The sequence below is a fragment of the Helianthus annuus genome, chromosome 7 (assembly GCF_002127325.2).
Source record: "Helianthus annuus cultivar XRQ/B chromosome 7, HanXRQr2.0-SUNRISE, whole genome shotgun sequence".
In the NCBI taxonomy this organism is placed as follows: domain Eukaryota; kingdom Viridiplantae; phylum Streptophyta; class Magnoliopsida; order Asterales; family Asteraceae; genus Helianthus; species Helianthus annuus.
The window spans coordinates 146,518,590-146,535,848 of record NC_035439.2 but is presented as its reverse complement, the minus strand read 5'-3'; the positions used below and the strand labels follow the sequence as shown (position 1 = coordinate 146,535,848).

Here is a 17,259-nt window from a genome sequence, read left to right as displayed (position 1 = left end):
CTTGTACAAACATGAAACTAATGTGCTTTACTTATGATTCTTGTATGCTCTATTTGAACGATTTGGAACGTATATGCTCATTAACTTTGCTAGCCCACCTTGACAATTATAGCGCTATAGGATTTACGCACCGCCCGTTAAACTTGGGGTATTGTTAAGTTGAAACTTTTACCATCCCGCGATTCTTTGGGATTAGGCTATTTTATGCGTTGGATTCTTGGGTTTGATCATAGTGTACGCCAAAATTGCATACTAGTAATTCACATATTATGAATCATGTTGGATTTGAGACTTTTATTCTATTATGCTATGTAAACAAACTTGTATACTCGCTCTTTGCTTTTGCATTGAACTCTATTTTAATACATGTTGCAGGTTGATTATTGAAGTATGGATGAATGATGAAACAAGTTTAGGGTGGACTAGATACACACCTAGAATTTATCTATCTTTTGTTTGTTATGTTATTGTTGAAACAATATTGTATTTTGTTTTGAAATTTTGTATGACATTTAGTTTTGAAATGAAATTTGAATTTAATTAAATATTGTCACATAGTGTTATGACGTTTTAAGCAATCTACACACTTCGTCTCATCCCGATGTTTCCGCCATCGGTTGGGGTGTGACAAACCGGTACATCGGCTAAAAATAACCCTTATATATCCTAAAGATCTATAAGCGGTTACTAACCAACGGTTATGATTAACCACAAACTGGTTATTTTTCTACAGGCTACAAACCGGGTTATTTTCCCATCTCTAGTGCTTGCATTTTCTTTGGTATTGTTCTTCAACCTGTCTTGATTTATGTCTTGCTCCAAGAACCCCTGATTCACAAACTTCCACCGACCTTTTAATCGGAGTAGAGTCTTCACGCGTATATTCCAAAATTCATAACCCTCACCCTTGAACACAGGGGTAAGAGCTTGAGCAGATTCAGATGAAGCAGACGCCATGAAGCAGAAAAGACAAAAAAAAAAACTCACTCAAGAAAAGCTCTGATAGCACTATGTTGGGTAATCAAACGAATAATTCACACACTCGAATGAACCTTTTTCATTAACATCAAGCTGCTTAAATACAGAACAGGGAAAGAACTGAAACGTAAACTCGACCCCAACTAACTTACCACAAAGTGAGCATGACTAACTCAATACTCAGACTCATAACCACGATAAAAGAAATAACGGCCCACGTTTACTGAATAAACATAAAAACAGAAATATAAAATAAATACTAAACTTCAGCTCCAAGACTCCAAAGCCACATCATCATGACTGCCACATCTTCACGAATGAGAACTTTGGATTATTCCAACATTACTGCACACTCAGTTTGGTGGTATTCAAAAGGAATTCTTGTGACAAGCAAGATATATCTTGAGCCACACATTATCAAGAAAATTATAGTAAGTACTTCTCCATTTGCTGGCAAAGAGAGGAGCAACCACAGTCCAGAAGCCAATTATAAATCCAAGCACAATGCTAATGATAAATCCCCAATTCTTGTCATCTGATTCATCATCATTTGGTTCTTTTGATTCACCTCCCGCGCTTACATCAGGTGGAACTCCTTTCTTGTTACATAGCGCAAGTGGAGGCCCACAAAGCGCGTTTGACATGAAACTAGACTCACTGAAGCTCTGCAGCTGAGTACTTGTTGGGATTTCTCCTGTTAGTTTGTTGGAAGATAGATTTAACCAATTTAAGGTTGTCAACCTCGTCATGCTCGACGGAATCCTCCCCTCAAGCTGATTCACAGACAAATCTAGAGATTCAAGTGATGTCATTTTACCGATCTCTTCTGGAATTCTTCCACTTAAATGATTTCCGGATAAATTCAACCAGCGCAAGCCTGAGAGGTACATAAGTTCCTTCGGAATGGGTCCAGAGAATTTGTTACTTGAAAGATCCAATGTTGTTACTAAATACAAAATTGATCTATATTCATACTCTCTTCCTTTAGTCACCAACAATGCACTACCAAGAACTCGAATCTGAAATGGCACGTCATAAAACACAAGTGGACTTGGTTGTTGCCTTCTAGAAACTATGCTGAAGTTGTAGAAGCATGTGGGGATGGTTCCTGAAAGATTGTTATGAGCGAGATCCAAGATTTGAATGGACGTAAGACGACAGAGTTCTTCTGGGATTTCACCCGCCAGCTTGTTCAATCTGAGGCTGAGTAGTTTCAACTTTGTTTCTTCTCCCTTTATCAACAACGGTATGCTTCCAGTGAATTCATTCTCAGCAAGCTCAATAATTTGTAGGCTTTTTGAATTTAGAAGAAATGCAGGTAGCTTTCCAGAGAGATTGTTATTGCGGATGTTGAATGATTGGATGGAAGATAAGCTCTCTATAGATTTTGGAATTCCACCAGAAAGCTTATTATTCTCAAAGTTTATGACTGATAAAGCTTGCCAATTCATCCAACAATCCGGAATAACCCCTGACAGGTTGTTATTGGCCAGTTCAAGAACTTGTAGCGATCTATCTTTTTCTAAACTAGGACATAGGAATTGCTCAAGAGATCCTGAAAGATGATTGTATGATACATCCAGAAGAACAAAGTCAGCTTCATTGAATTTTCCGGGTAATGGACCTTCAAAACGGTTGCTACTTAGATCTACAACTGATTCTGGCGCAAGGATACTAAGATCTTCCAACGTCCCCCGGATACTATTGTGCGATATATTCAAGAAATCAATATCAGAAAATGAGCTCCAAAACCATCTAGGCATGATGTCCGAAATTCCCGTGTTGCCTATGTCTATCTCTGTCAAATTTCCTTGTGAACGAAGCCATGAAGGAAACCGAGGGCCTAGATTCCAAGAACCTATTTTGAGGGTGCCAAGTTTGAAAGGTGGGGTCCAGTTTTTAACGCTTAGTTTTAGAGTTAGCATGTTTGCCTCTGCCCATAATATGGTCAATGCTGTTAGATTGGCAAAGTGATCTTCTGTGACATCTCCGGTGAACAAATTATGATGCACACTCAAATACGTTAAGTTCCCTAGCTTTCCAAGACTTACTGGCAGGCTTCCATTGAGCTTGTTGAAAGAAATCTCCAACCATTCCAATGATGTTAAGTTCCCTATTGAATCGGGAAGCTTACCAGAAAGATGGTTAACATTAAGCCTCAACACTTTTAAAGATGACAATCTTACTAAGGAATTTGGAATCACACCAGGAATGAAATTGAATGCAAGATCAAATGTGACAAGATTTTGAAGTACTCCTATTCTATATGGTATATGACCAGAAAGGAAGTTGGCACTGAGAGCCAAAGAATCCAACTTAGGTGAATTACATTCACAAAAGTTATTCAGAAGATATGATACATCTCCCCTAATATAGTTAGATCGGAGATCAACATAACTTAAGTTGCAAAGGTTTCCAAATGAGTTTGGCAACGTCTCGTTGATAAAATTTTGTGACAAGTCGATACTAACAAGAGAAGTCATGTTTTGAAAACCACCAAGTATGGGAACTGAAAGATTGCAGGTACTAATATCTATGGACACAAGACTAGTGACACTCAACAATCCGCTTAAGACGGATGTTGAATTCATAAAATCATTTTCAGAAACGTGAACAAATTTTAAATCAGTCATGTTCTGAAAACCGCCCACCCTACCAGGAACTGGACCATGGAAAAGGCATCTAGTCAAATCCAAGGAAACTAGCTTACTTAGGCTAAAAATCCACCAAGGCACCAAAGTGTCAAAAATGTTAAAAGAAAGATCAAGGACAGTTAGTAAAGTAAAATTAACTTTGGGTAGCTCATGAGGAATTTGAGTAAGATTGCTTGAAGGCAAGTGCAATTCTACCAGAGATGGAAGGTTACCGGTAACTTGAAGCCAGTCAGATGCCATGCTAAGATCATAGCCAGTCAAATCTAGGTATTTCAACAAACGGAGACTCGACAACCAATGCATACTGTTCATAGGAACGTTACCTAGCCATGGTCCGTTTCCTAGATCAAGAACAACTAACATGGACAGATTCCCTAGTTGGTGAGGCACTCGACCGTAAAATTGTGACAATGAGAGATTAAGATATCTCAAGTTTTGAAAAGAGCCTATGAAACTAGGAATTTGGGTCGCTTCAAAATCGTTGCAACTCAAGTCTAGGTACTTAAGTTGCTTCAACAACAGCAGAGAGCGATTAATATTACCTCTGAGCATCTGAGTTGACGCGTCTTCAAGTTCAGGATCAGGTCCTCGAAGGTGAAGCTCTTGGACATGACCGGTAAAGTTATCACAAAGGATTCCATCCCACATGCAACAGTCGATGTTCACACTACTCCAAGAAGAGAGCCTGTTGGCATCATCTATTAGATCTTGTTTAAACTGAAGAAGTGCCAGCCTTTCATAATCGATGCATAATACCCGTCCCGGATTGTCATCACACAGACAACTAGCACACAAGGTTGAAGAAATTATTAGAAGCCAAAAATGAGTGAAAGATTTCATATATATGTGCTTAGGATTACACCAATTCTGAAAACTATGGTTAGAAAGGATGCTAGGTACGATATGTGTACTAACATATATATATATAGACAAATTTATATGTACTTGCATTAGTTACCACAATCACGCATGTGAACAGTGGACACAACTGTCAAGAAAAGTCAAATACGAGGCCTGAAATTAAATACTTGTGATGGTTCGACTTGCAAGATCAGCTGAATGTGTCAATCACGTTAGCAGTTTGATCCCTATCATGGATCTATTTGCATACTAGGTAATTTGGCATTATTATTTATATTCAAGTACATGTTCTTAGAAAAAGTAGCAGGAACCATTATTCTAAATTTCAGCAAAATCCTACTTAGGATTTTTATTCTTTTCTCCCGTTACCTCTAGCGACTGCAACTTGACCGTCTAGAATCTTTTTGTGGATTCTTAAACGTGTCCCACACATTGAGTTTCAAACAGGTGTTCCCACCAAGCACGCACCTGCTACATAGAACCAGTGGCGAAGCTTGAGATTTCCGACGAGGGGTCGAAAATGTATATACCCAAAAAAATTTATAGAACCAGGGGTCAAAAACGTATATAAAAATGTGTTTCATAGTTAATTAGATATTTAAATTTAGAGGCTTTGAAAGAAACTTCTTATACTCACTTCTAAGTTCTAAGAGCATTCACATCCAACCCACCATATTTTCACCCTAAATTACACTAAAAACACTACATTTTATCTCTCCTTTTCAAATAAATAATACTTTTTATACCTTTATCATTATCTTTTCTCTCTCCTCCACTCACAACCACTTTCAAAATATATTAAAAAATTATAGGGGGTGAACAGTGTCCTCTTAAATATACAGATGAACAGTAACATTTTCTCTCTCCCCCACTCACAACCACTTTTTATACTCTTTATATTTTAAAAACAACACACATATTTAGATTTCTTAGAGCATTCACATCCAAAGAATCAAATTGTGAGTGTGGGGTTTTTAAAGTATAAAGAGTATAAAAAATGGTTGTGAGTGGAGGAGAGAGAAAATATTACTGTTCATCTGTATATTTGGGGGGACACTGTTCACCCACTATAATTTTTTAATATATATTGAAAGTGGTTGTGAGTGGAGGAGAGAGAAAAATGTAATGATAATTGATAAAGGTATAAAAATATTATTTAATTGAAAAGGAGAGAGAAAAAGTATTTGTTTTTAGTGGAAATATATTGATATAGGAGTTGTTTTTTAGTGGAATGTATGTATAATTTTAGGGGGCTGGATGTGAATGCTCTTAGATGTGAATGCTCTTAGAGACTTTTTGGTTGACTTAAAACTTCACCATCCAGAGACTTTTTGGTCGACTCTTAATTTCCCACTTGCACTCAAAGACTTTTTGGTTGACCACTTACACTGAATTCAAAGAGGCCCACCGTGTTTATTTCGGAAGTTAGTAATTCAAGTTTTTTTTTGGCAATCTATCATAAACCTGGAGCCCACCGCAGAAAATCATGAAATGAAAAACTTACCTTTTAATATATACTAGTTTTTTTAGTGTCCGCGTATTGCGGCGGATCGATGTGTAGAGTAACTCGAATTTATACGGTCAAGTCAAAACGTATTATATGCGACCCGAATCATACGTGGGACACGTACAAAAAAACGACGAAAGCGTACACTAAATTTACATCGAAAAGTAGACAAACTCGAATTTATACGAAAACGTATACCAATTTTTTGTCAAAATTTAGACAAACTTTAATTTTGTACTGACTATGTGGCGTGATTATATATAGATTATTATGGACCCTTTACGTTAAAACGTAGACGAATTCAAATTTAATCGATGAATCAAAATGTATTATGTTCGACCCGACTCGTTTTCAAACAAAATTTATGTCGCGACGCACATAAAAAGTAAGTATGAAAACGTATTATATTTGAAAACAAAATTTACCTCGAAACATACATTATTAGTAGTCATGAAAACATATTATATTTGACCTGACTCGTTTTAAAAATAAAATTTACGTCGAAACGCAGACCAACTCAAATTTATAACGTCGAATCAAGACGTATTATATTTGATCCGATTTGTTTCCAAACAAAGTTTTCGTCGAAACGTAGACCAACTTGAATTTATATCAACACGTACATAAAAAAAGCATACAACAAATTAGTTTTTTAAGTTAACAAACAAAGGTATCAAGAAAAACTCAGATAGGGGGTAAAAGTGAAATTTTACAAAATTTATAAAAAGTTAAGAGGTTGAAATTAACATTTTCTAAACTTAAGAAAGTTATAAGGAGTAAAAAAGAGATCTTACAAAGTTGAGGGTAAAACTGAATTGTCAACCGACATTTAGTTTTAAGATTATATAAATAAATAAATGTGTGTTCAATCCTTTCATTTCTTATTTGGAATTCAGTTTTGTTTATGTATTTATTTACTCAACTAAGTAAGTAAAAGTTTATTATCAAATCTATTGAATCAACTTATTTGCTTATCTTAGTTATTCTATTATTAGTAGTTATAAGTGTGACTTTTGACCCTACCCGAATAGTCCTTTTTTTGCCCCGTCCAAAAAAAAAATTATGTATCTGCCACTGAACATAGGCCGCTACAATACAACACGCTTTTAGTTATTAATAGAATATCCCTATTGATGACAATTTGATTTTCACCACTTGTTACTTCAAGGAAGGTACTCTATGTCCTTGGAGCAAATAGAATATCCTTATTGATGACAATTTGATTTTCACCACTTGTTACTTCAAGGAAGGTACTTTATGTCCTTGGAGCATTTTCACCTACTGGTCTTCTTTATTGCGAAGGAAGTAATAACCTTTGTCAAATTCCTACTTATAATTATAATTCCTGTTGGGATTACCATGTGAGACAACAAAACTTGCAATCTTTTTCTTAAAAATTCCTAATACTTAATTGTATTTATATAGACATTATATATGAATCTGAATATACTAATTTCGTTGCATTTATCTGGCATTTTAGAAAGAGAAGAAACCATCTCAAACCACCCTTCACATTCCTTGAGAAGAAATAGAATGCACTAACTTTTTATGCATGTTTGAAGGGCAAAGTAAAGGCAAGGGGGTCTCTCCCAAGTGGTTATAATTTAAGTCCCAATGTTGGCAAATGGTGTAAATTTAGGTTGTCTTTCAAAAAAATGAAGCCAAGGACTTCACATTGTTCCAAATTAAACAATAGATTGAGATTAGCGATGTAGGTCCGGCTAGGGGAGGATCTAGACGGAGGAATGTCGTGACTTAATCCGAATCATGTCGAGCCGAGTTGCGTCCACAAATCATATATCAACAAACTCCCCCTTGGATGCTACTCGTGAGATTCGTCTTCCAAGTCTTCTATGTCGGAGGATCCTCAAAGTCTTCACGTCTTGAAAGCAGAAAGTGTATCAACAAACTCCCTTTTTCGTGTAGGAAGTGTGTTAACAAACTCCCCCTTAACATAAGCTCTCCCTTGAGTTATGCTCGTGAATCTTTTGATCTTCACTTGCGATCCTTGTGGTGTTGATGATTGATCAGCGGCAACTCGATCATCTTTATCTTTTGAGTGCCTTCACGTCGTGTCTTCATTCCGAAGCTTGTCATCGAACATGTTCTCCTTGCCTTTAGCATCTGCACATGCAAGAAAGCTAAACGCATAATGAGAACAAATGCTTGGAATACAGTTAACAAATGACACACGTATGACCATATTTCAATCACTACCGTCCGACAGTTTGAAAGTTTAACATATTTGTCAAGTTTAGTTTTTAACTTTTAAAACTTGCAAATTTTGACCGTTTATGAAGATTTAGCCAATTTGGTTTTCAATCAGGTTTCAGGCAACGAAGACTCGAGATCCAACATCGTACGATTGAAAATAGGATAGAAATAAAATCTTTTTGACTTTTATAAAGTTTATATTAAAACACACCTAAAATCTTTTTGAAATTTTTTAATATTTCAAATGTAAAGACAGAAATCAGTAAATAAATATATACACAGATGTAGAAACTAAAAGCATTAAATAAATATTTACAGACATTCTTTTTGTGAGTTTCAAGGGTAAGAGAATCATATCAGTGTACGGTCATGCCAAAGCGCTCTTGTTGTTCAATTAGTTCACATATAGATAAGCATCCTATAACAATTATCGGTATTGTTGTCCACATAAGCTCAACTTATCAGATGTAATCATGGCGAGGGGATACGTTAAGGTGTGATTTATACTTACCGACCGGTGTTCATCCACATCACGACACATTCCCGTATCAAGGTATGCACGAGAGTTCATCTTACCGGTGAGTATACCGATTATCATCTGTTTGACCGTATATGATGTGAGATTCTCACTTCTTTTGATTTGAAAACAAGCCCTATGTGATAGAATCACTTATTGATGAGGAACTTGATTTTCAGATGCATGAGGGCACAGGAGCAAGTCCGTGAACAGGTCAGTACTTCGCACAGCAGAGAGACGAACTTGACTCCCGGATAAATGTGATATTTTATCACTTATTTGTTTGGACATGTGATTGTTTATCACTTATTGAGGTCGAATGTAGTATGTAAACGTATATATAGTATCATGGAAGATCTAGACTTGCGTCCCCGTTATTTTTCAGTAAAAGATACAACCATGATACCCAGATGATAAGCAGCATAAAGACCGAATATCTCGGAACCTCGGCAATCTCTCAAACGAAATTTCGGTACCAAGACCATATGCCAATGAGCGGTTCCCACCTGGTCTTCAGTCGATTTAAGGTTTATATCACCATGCACACTTTAAAATGATTGTGAGCCTACCGATACATCTTATATAGAGCTGCTTATCGTTTTTCAGTTTAGGTTTAAAGAGGTTTGGACAGACCACTGATGTACTATCATATTCTCTTTTGCTCGCCAGGAAACTCATTTTTGTTTTTCTATTGTTTTTGTGTTTTTGAAATTTTTCGATGTTTTTGGATTTTCAAATTTGGATTTACTCCCCCTAAAATCAACAAACTAAGATAAATTTAAAACACAAAGGTATTTACAAAAATGATTTTCCGATGTTGGTTTTACTCTTGCTTGACCTTAATGCCGTTTACCAATAATAAAAAGTCAAATCTTGATTTGTCAAATGCTTTGGTAAAAAGGTCGGCACGTTGGTCATCGGTGTGGACCTTAACAACATCGATTAGCCTTTTATCAAAGCAATCACGTATGAAGTGATATTTGATTTCGATGTGTTTGGTCTTTGAATGCTGCACAGGATTTCTAGTGATCTGTAAGGCAGCAGAATTATCAACGTAAATAGGAGTAGTTAGGAATTCAAAACCGTAGTCGCGCAATTGTTGTTGGATCCACAGGACTTGGGAGCAACAACTTAAGGCAGCAATATATTCAGCTTCGCATGTTGATGTAGCGACACACGTCTGCTTCTTGCACTGCCATGTGACTAGGCGATTTCCCAAAAACTGACATCCAGCCGTTGTGGATTTGCCGTCGATTTTGCATCCGCCAAAATCAGAATCACTGAAAGCGATCAAGTCAAAGTTATTATCCCTAGGGTACCATAGACCGGTGTCAGGGCAACCCTTTAAATAACGAAAAATCCTTTTTACAGCTGCAAGATGTGAGGCCTTCGGGTTGACTTGATATCTGGCAAGCAGGCACGTTGGGTACATTATATCTGGTCTTGATGATGTGAGGTACATAAGTGATCCGATCATTGCGCGGTAGTATGAGGGGCTAACAGCTTCACCCTTCAGGTCTGGATTAATTTCGTGATTTTGCGACAATGGGGTACCGATGGGCGTTGCATCGGACATCTGGAACCGGCTCAAGATGTCACCAACATATTTAGTCTGATGGATGAATATCCCAGACTCGGTTTGTTGCACTTGTAGGCCCAAAAAGAAGGTCATTTTCCCCATAGCACTCATCTCAAATTTATCCTGCATAATACGCTCGAAATTCCTACACAAAACATCATTAGTAGAACCAAATATAATATCATCAACGTATACATGTACCAGCAGAAGATCTCCATCTTGTTCTTTGATGAAAAGAGTACAATCGATAAGACCTCTGCGAAAACCATTCTCCAGCAGATAATTAGATAAGGTTGCGTACCAAGCTCGCGGTGCTTGATGTAGACCATAGAGAGCTTTGTTGAGCAACCAAACCCGATCGGGATGGATAGGATCTTCAAAACCTGGAGGTTGTTCGACGTACACCTCTTCTTCAACCACACCATGTAAGAATGCACTTTTGACGTCCATCTGGTAAACTTTGAATCCTTTGAAGGACGCATAGGCTAGAAAGATTCGAATAGATTCAAGACGTGCAACAGGCGCATACACTTCGTTCTAGTCGATCCCTTCAATCTGACGAAAACCTTGAACGACTAATCTTGCTTTGTTCCGAATTACTACTCCACGGTCATCCTTTTTGCATTTGAAAACCCAACGGGTACCAATCTTCTTATAACCAGCAGATTTCTCTACGAGTTTCCAGACACCAAGCTTCTGGAATTGTTGCAGTTCTTCCTGCATCGCTTCAACCCAAGAGTTATCTTTCAAAGCTTCTTTCCAAGTTCTTGGCTCTTCCTGTGAGACATAACACACGAAAGACCAATCGTTTTGTTGACCAGATTCTCGAATAGCTGCATACAAGCCTGCATTGTTGTTGTTTCGCAACATGTTTCTTGTTTGAACGCCACTCTGTACATTTCCGATGATGTTTTGTTGAGGATGGGTATTGTGAATCCTTGTTTCTGGATTATCTTGAACTGGAATATTTGTACCCAGATTGTTGAGATTGAGATCAACAACCAATTCAATACCCGGAATTGACGAAGAGGATGATGCAGTAGCTTCAGCTGTTCTAGGGGCGTCCACTGGAGGTGTACCCTCTGAAGTACCATGAACTGCTGTTGTTGGAGCTTCTTGATCTGCATCGAGAAATTCATCATCCTCTGAAGATTCGTTCAATTCGGTAGCATCGTGAAAATCCTCATTGTCGAGAGCATTATTGTTCACTGAAGATGGTTCTTGGTTGACAATAATTGGACGAACCACCGGTGAATCTGTTGCGTTGTCACTCTCGAAAAACATCTTGCCGCAGCATTTTCTTCAACTGCTTCAACATTGATCGAATTGAAAAAGTCATCGTACTCAAACATCCAAGGCTGACCAGGACATTTGACTGGCAATGTGTGCCTTTGTACTCTGACCTCAGACCATTCCTCGACTCTTTTAGTCTCTAGATTCCAGACTCTTAAGTTCGGGGTGGCATACCCAAGAAAGTATCCCTCAATCGCTTTTGCCCCAAACTTTCCATTTGGATCGATTATCGTGCACGGGGCTCCAAACGGCTCAAGATATGACAAATCTGGTTTCCGTTTGTGAAGAAGTTCATAGCAGGTCTTGTTGTGCCTTTTAACTGTAAGGACTCGGTTCAACGTGTAACATGCAGAGGCCACAGCTTCACTCCAGAATGGAATGGGCAACTGCGACTCTACCAACATAGTCCTAGCAGTCTGGATCAATGTACGGTTTTTACGTTCAGCGACGCCATTCTGTTGAGGAGTATAAGCCGCACTAAATTCGTGAAGAATACCTTTTTGAAGTGCAAAACTCCGCCATGGCATGATTCTTAAATTTTGTACCATTATCGCTACGTATCCGTCTAACTTTCAACTTATACAAATTCTCAATCTGAATGATCAAGTTTTTGATAATACCGAAAGTTTCACTCTTGTGTGCCATGAACGCCACCCAAGAAAATCTTGAATAATCATCAGTTATCACGAGGCAATATTGATCATTCCGAATGCTTTTATGCTTGACAGGACCGAACAAATCCATGTGCAAACGTTCAAGCGGAACGCCCACCGTGTTGATCTTCTTTGTAGGATGTCGCTTCTTCGTTTATTTTCCTTTCTGGCACGAAACACAGACGTCTTGAAGATGGAAGTTTTTAAGAGGAACACCATTACCAATTCATTTTGCGTAAGTGAATGTGACCCATTCGTCTGTGCCAAGAGATTGAGTCTTTTTCTATGGCTTTGGAAACGAAACAGGTTGCTTGTGCAGAGGTTGTAATAGATTGGCTCATATCAAGGACATACAAATCATTTATCCATGGAGCTAATAAGAGAATCCATTCTTTTGGAATTTTGAAGCCGGGTTTCAGCACATAACATCCATTTGCATCAAAGTGTACTGAAAACTGTTTATCACAGATTTATGAAACGCTGAGAAGATTGTGATCAAGTTGTTGCACAAAGTTGATCTTATCAAAGCTCACAACCCCGTTGGATATCATTCCTTCACTAGTAATATATCTGCCTTTATCTCCAGCAAAAGCAACATAACCTCCTCTAATATATTTGACATCGTAGAGAAGCTTCATGTCGCCTGTCATGTGCCTGGATGGCCCACTATCAACAATCCAATGACTACTGATAGTTCCTCCTGGAACACCCTGCACATGAACTCACTTGATTAGTTGGAGATGGGGACCCAAGCCATTGTGGTCTTGGGTCTTCCATTTTCATCAACAACAATTACTTCCACTTTTTGATGGTTAGGAAATTGTGATGATCCCCCTGAATTTATGGACATTTTAGGTTTCCAAGTCTGTTGAGTTTTACCAGTTTGATTGTTTGAAAATTTAACTTCATGATTGTTTGAAGTTTTTGAAAACTTTGAACTTTCTGGTTTAACTGAAACAGATTGTTTTTTAACCACATCAGTTTTAAGCGCTTTCTCAATCACCTTGACTTGTTGGTGTTTCTGTTTCTTTTCCTTTTCACGTACAAGGCGGGGATCTTGTTTTGAAGAAACAAATCGCTTTTGGTGATTTCGTTCACGGGGATCATCAACTTTGGCTTTTAACTTATGAAGATACGGACAATTTCGAATGATATGCCCAATTTCACCACATTCAAAACATGATCTTCGTTCAACAAACCCCGAAGTAACATGTGATTGTCTTATCGATGATGAACTTTGTGATCCCGAGGTACTTGGTTTTGAACTATTTGGTTCATTTCTTTTCAACACTTTTGCTGGCTTAACAAAATCTAAGTTAGATTTGTTTTCAAATGTTTCAATTTTGTCCGTTCCCTTTGATTTCACAAAGTTCACCTTCTTGTTCTTCTTTTGGGTCTGTTTCTTTTGACCCTGAGTCGGTGATTTACCTTTAGTTTGGTATGATTTTGCTGCTCTTTCACTGTTGGTAATTTCTGATTGCCATATTTCTTTCGAACTTCAGCCCTTGGAATAGGAGGACACTGTGTTACCACAACATGTGATCCTGTCTTTCCCAAGAACTTACTTGTCGAATTTTCAAAGACTTTACTGATTAAAGATTGATTTACATTCTTAATTAGAAAATCTTTGTCAGAATAGATTTTATCATCACCAACAAGAGTGTACAGCAAATTCACACTCTCAGACTCTTTTGCAGACGAGGAATCGATTGCAACAGTCTTAGCGGGTTTTGCAGGAGGATCACATAGAATATGATTCTCAAGAGGTATGTCCTCTTCTTTGATTACCGCATCAGACTTTGCTGAGTCAGTATCATCGGATTCATCATCAGAAGAATCAGCATCCTCAATAACAACTGGAGGATCCTGATTCGGTTCAGCAGAAGACACACAGGTATCTGCTGACACATCCGAATCTGATGATACTTCCTTTTTGTATCCAAGTCCAGTCGCAAATTCCTCAACGTCCAAAGGAACAGATGGCTCAAAGAAAGTTCTATCCTCCTCATCAGGCATGGCATCATAATTGTGTCTCATAGGTGGTGGACATTTCTTGTATCCAATGCATGTGACATCCTTTTTCTCTTTCTGAACATCAATGATGTGATCCAACACATAGCTAGAGCTTAAATAACTGTCTAACTTGAGCTGGATCGCCTCACTTTCAGTTTTAACACAAGCCATTTCTTTTGGCATTATCTCAAGGCGATTAATATACAAATTGATGTCAGTTTGTTTTCTTGAAACCATTTTTGTCAGCTCAGATTTGTCTTTCTTTAATTTTTCAATCACAGATTTAAATTCCTTTTCATGGTTTTCATAAAACATGTTGGCTTCTGTGCACTTAGAAAGATCTACTGTCAACTTTTGGTTATGGATGAATGTCACATCATACTTGTTTTGCAAAGCCTCATGTTTGCTTTGCAAGTCACACCACTTAGCATTCAACGAAACATGTTTGTCTTGCAAGTCAAACAAATTAGCTTTTAAAGCATCATGTTTGCCTTGCAACTCAGACATATTTTCCTCCAAATCAGCACATTTAACACTTAAGATAGCACAATTATCACAATTAACAGTAGTAGGTTCATCGACACATACCTGACTTGATGAACTGTCGACATTAGCCATAAAGGCTGAATGGAGAGAAGAAGAAGAATAAGCAGCTTGATCCACCAGAATAGATCTTCTATGATTTCCTGTTGCAGCTTCTCTCAATAGCTCATCAACATCTGCATCGACTGACACACTTGACGTGTAATCCAACTGATCATCACCTGAACTTGAGGATTCTTCATCCGAGCTTCTACTGTAGCCGGAACTGTCTTCGTCTTCAGAGGATTCATCACCATTGGTGGAAGATTCTCCACCACTGGTGTGCTTAAGGTCCTTGACAACCTCAGCAAAGCAAGCTGTTCCATCTGGAGTATCATTTCCCAACTGAATTGACCAATCACAACCTTCATCTACTTGAACCACAAGAGCCTGGTTGGCATTTGATGGTCCCGCTTGACTTGGGTTGTTGACAGGTATCAACGTACGCTCGCTATTCCTGTTCTGATTCTGTTGGTTGCCTTGATTCCTGAACGGATTCTGGTTCCCATGCTGAGCTGGCTTTGTACATTCCCTTTTAAAGTGACCCCGTTCACCACAGTTGAAGCACTTGACAGCCTGTTTATCGAACCCATACTTGGTGTCTTTCTTGCTTTCCAAGCTGGTTCTGCCAGTTCTTTCCATAAAATCCTTTGCCCGCCTTACAGCACTTGCAAAAGCCCATTTGATATCCATCAAATCCATTTCCTCCTTATCAATTTGCTGATAGTCTTCTTGTGTCAGATTAATGTTCCCAATCTGACCTTCTACTAATCCACAATACGCGCTCACCAAGGTGTCAGTAGCTCCATATGTTCTTTAGCTACTTCAACACTTACTTTTGAAAAGCTTGAAGTGTCGAGCCGTACTGTATTTGACTTTGATGGCTGACCAGCAGATGATGTGCTTCCATAACAAGCTTGTTGTTGAACAGGAAGTGGATTCCCATATAGATCAGTTGCTACGGTAGATGACCGATAGGCTTGCTGTTGAGGAACTAACGGTAGAGGATTTCCATACAAGTCTGTTGTTGGAGCTGGCTTTACAGGAACCTGTATCGAATTGCCATATAAATCTGTGCTTGTGACAAACGCCGTTTGAAGTGGAGCATGTGAAACGGGTCTTGCAGAAGAAGTACTGGAAGTTCCATAATACATATCAGGATTCTGTGGTACTGGAACCCTTTTTGCCTTTAGGGTTTCTTCCTGATCTTTGTTTTCCAAGAGCTGCACGAAGTCATTGATGTTTGTTGTAGCCAACACTCCATTGTATTTCAGAATCTCCAAGAAACTATTCCATTGAGGTGGCAACGCATCTGCAAACCTTTTCACTACCTCTGCTGGAGTTGTTACTACCCCATAATTACCCACTTCAGTAAGCAAATGATAGAACCGACTAGTCATATCTCCCAAGGATTCCTTTTCCATAGACGTGAAGCCATCAAACTCTTTCTTGAGTAAGTCGTGTCGCAATTGGCGTGTTGCTTCATTTCCTACCCCTCTTGTCTTCAACGCATCCCATGATCGCTTTGTTGTTTTGAAGCTGACGAACTGATGATAGATATCCTTGCTCAATGCCTGAGTAAGAATGGCATATGCCTTCTTTTCTAAATCATATGCCTTTTTCTGATCTTCTGGAAGATCGGCAAATGTAGCAGCAGTTGAAGCGGCAGTCTCGATAGCTTGATCGAAGTCTGTGGTAAAACGTAACCACAATTCTGTGTTTTGACCAAGGACGTATGTATGAAATCTATCAACCCATCCCGGATATTCGTTTATGTGCATCAATTTCGGTGGTCGATTTAGACTTCCGGTTTCGCTCTCGCTTAAGAGAATGCTTTGAATACTTGGAGTTTGATTTGATACGAATGCCCATTGACCGGTTGAAATTGGATTCCTTTGTGAAGAAACGGGTGCAGGAGATTCGGCCCACGAAGGTGACAAACCCGTGCTTCGATACTTGTTTTCTGCCGTAGACGGATTACCCCACCAATCAGGATTCATTTTTGATGTTTAAAGACTAATACCTGAACAAATCACTCAAATCAAACCGTTAAATATGATTTGCAAAGCTACTGTTGAAAATTTTAAGCAGTTCGACGAAACAGATGATAAACAAGTATGACGAAACAAGTTTGATATTGTTCGACGAAACAAGTTAATGTTTGTTATGCGACGAAACTGAAGCTAATGTGTGCGACGAAACAGATGAATAAACTTGATCGACGAAACTGATTTGTATATGTGCTGTCGACGAAACAGAAAGCTAATATCAGACGACGAAACTGAAAGTTGAATATAAAGCACGACGAAACTGATTTTGATTATCTTGGCGACGAAACTGAATTGCTCTTTTGGGCTTCCAACGATGAAACGGCCCAGGCCCAATGTCGACGAAACAAGTTAGGCCCA

The 17,259-nt window shown here is 38.4% G+C and overlaps 1 protein-coding gene across 1 annotated transcript; it reads right to left on the bottom strand.

The window, feature by feature from the left end:
* Nucleotides 1-1,346: 1,346 nt before the first annotated feature.
* Nucleotides 1,347-16,275, bottom strand: LOC110867198 (receptor-like protein EIX2). Its single transcript, XM_022116327.1, has 5 exons — nt 16,024-16,275; nt 15,688-15,900; nt 14,933-15,196; nt 14,400-14,530; nt 1,347-4,416 (listed from the first exon to the last, which is right to left on the bottom strand). Exons 1-5 carry the CDS (start codon nt 16,273-16,275, stop codon nt 1,347-1,349), a joined length of 3,930 nt encoding a protein of 1,309 aa, XP_021972019.1.
* Between the last annotated feature and the right edge of the window lie 984 nt (nt 16,276-17,259).

Coding starts and splice junctions, on each gene's coding strand:
- LOC110867198 (XM_022116327.1), bottom strand. CDS start 16,275: ATGGAAAAGGAATCCTTGGGAGATATGACTAGTCGGTTCTATCATTTG. Junction 15,197..15,687: donor ACACTTCAAGCTTTTCAAAA/GTAAGTGTTGAA, acceptor TGGTCAATTCAG/TTGGGAAATGATACTCCAGA. Junction 14,531..14,932: donor ATCATAGAAGATCTATTCTG/GTGGATCAAGCT, acceptor GAAAAATTAAAG/AAAGACAAATCTGAGCTGAC.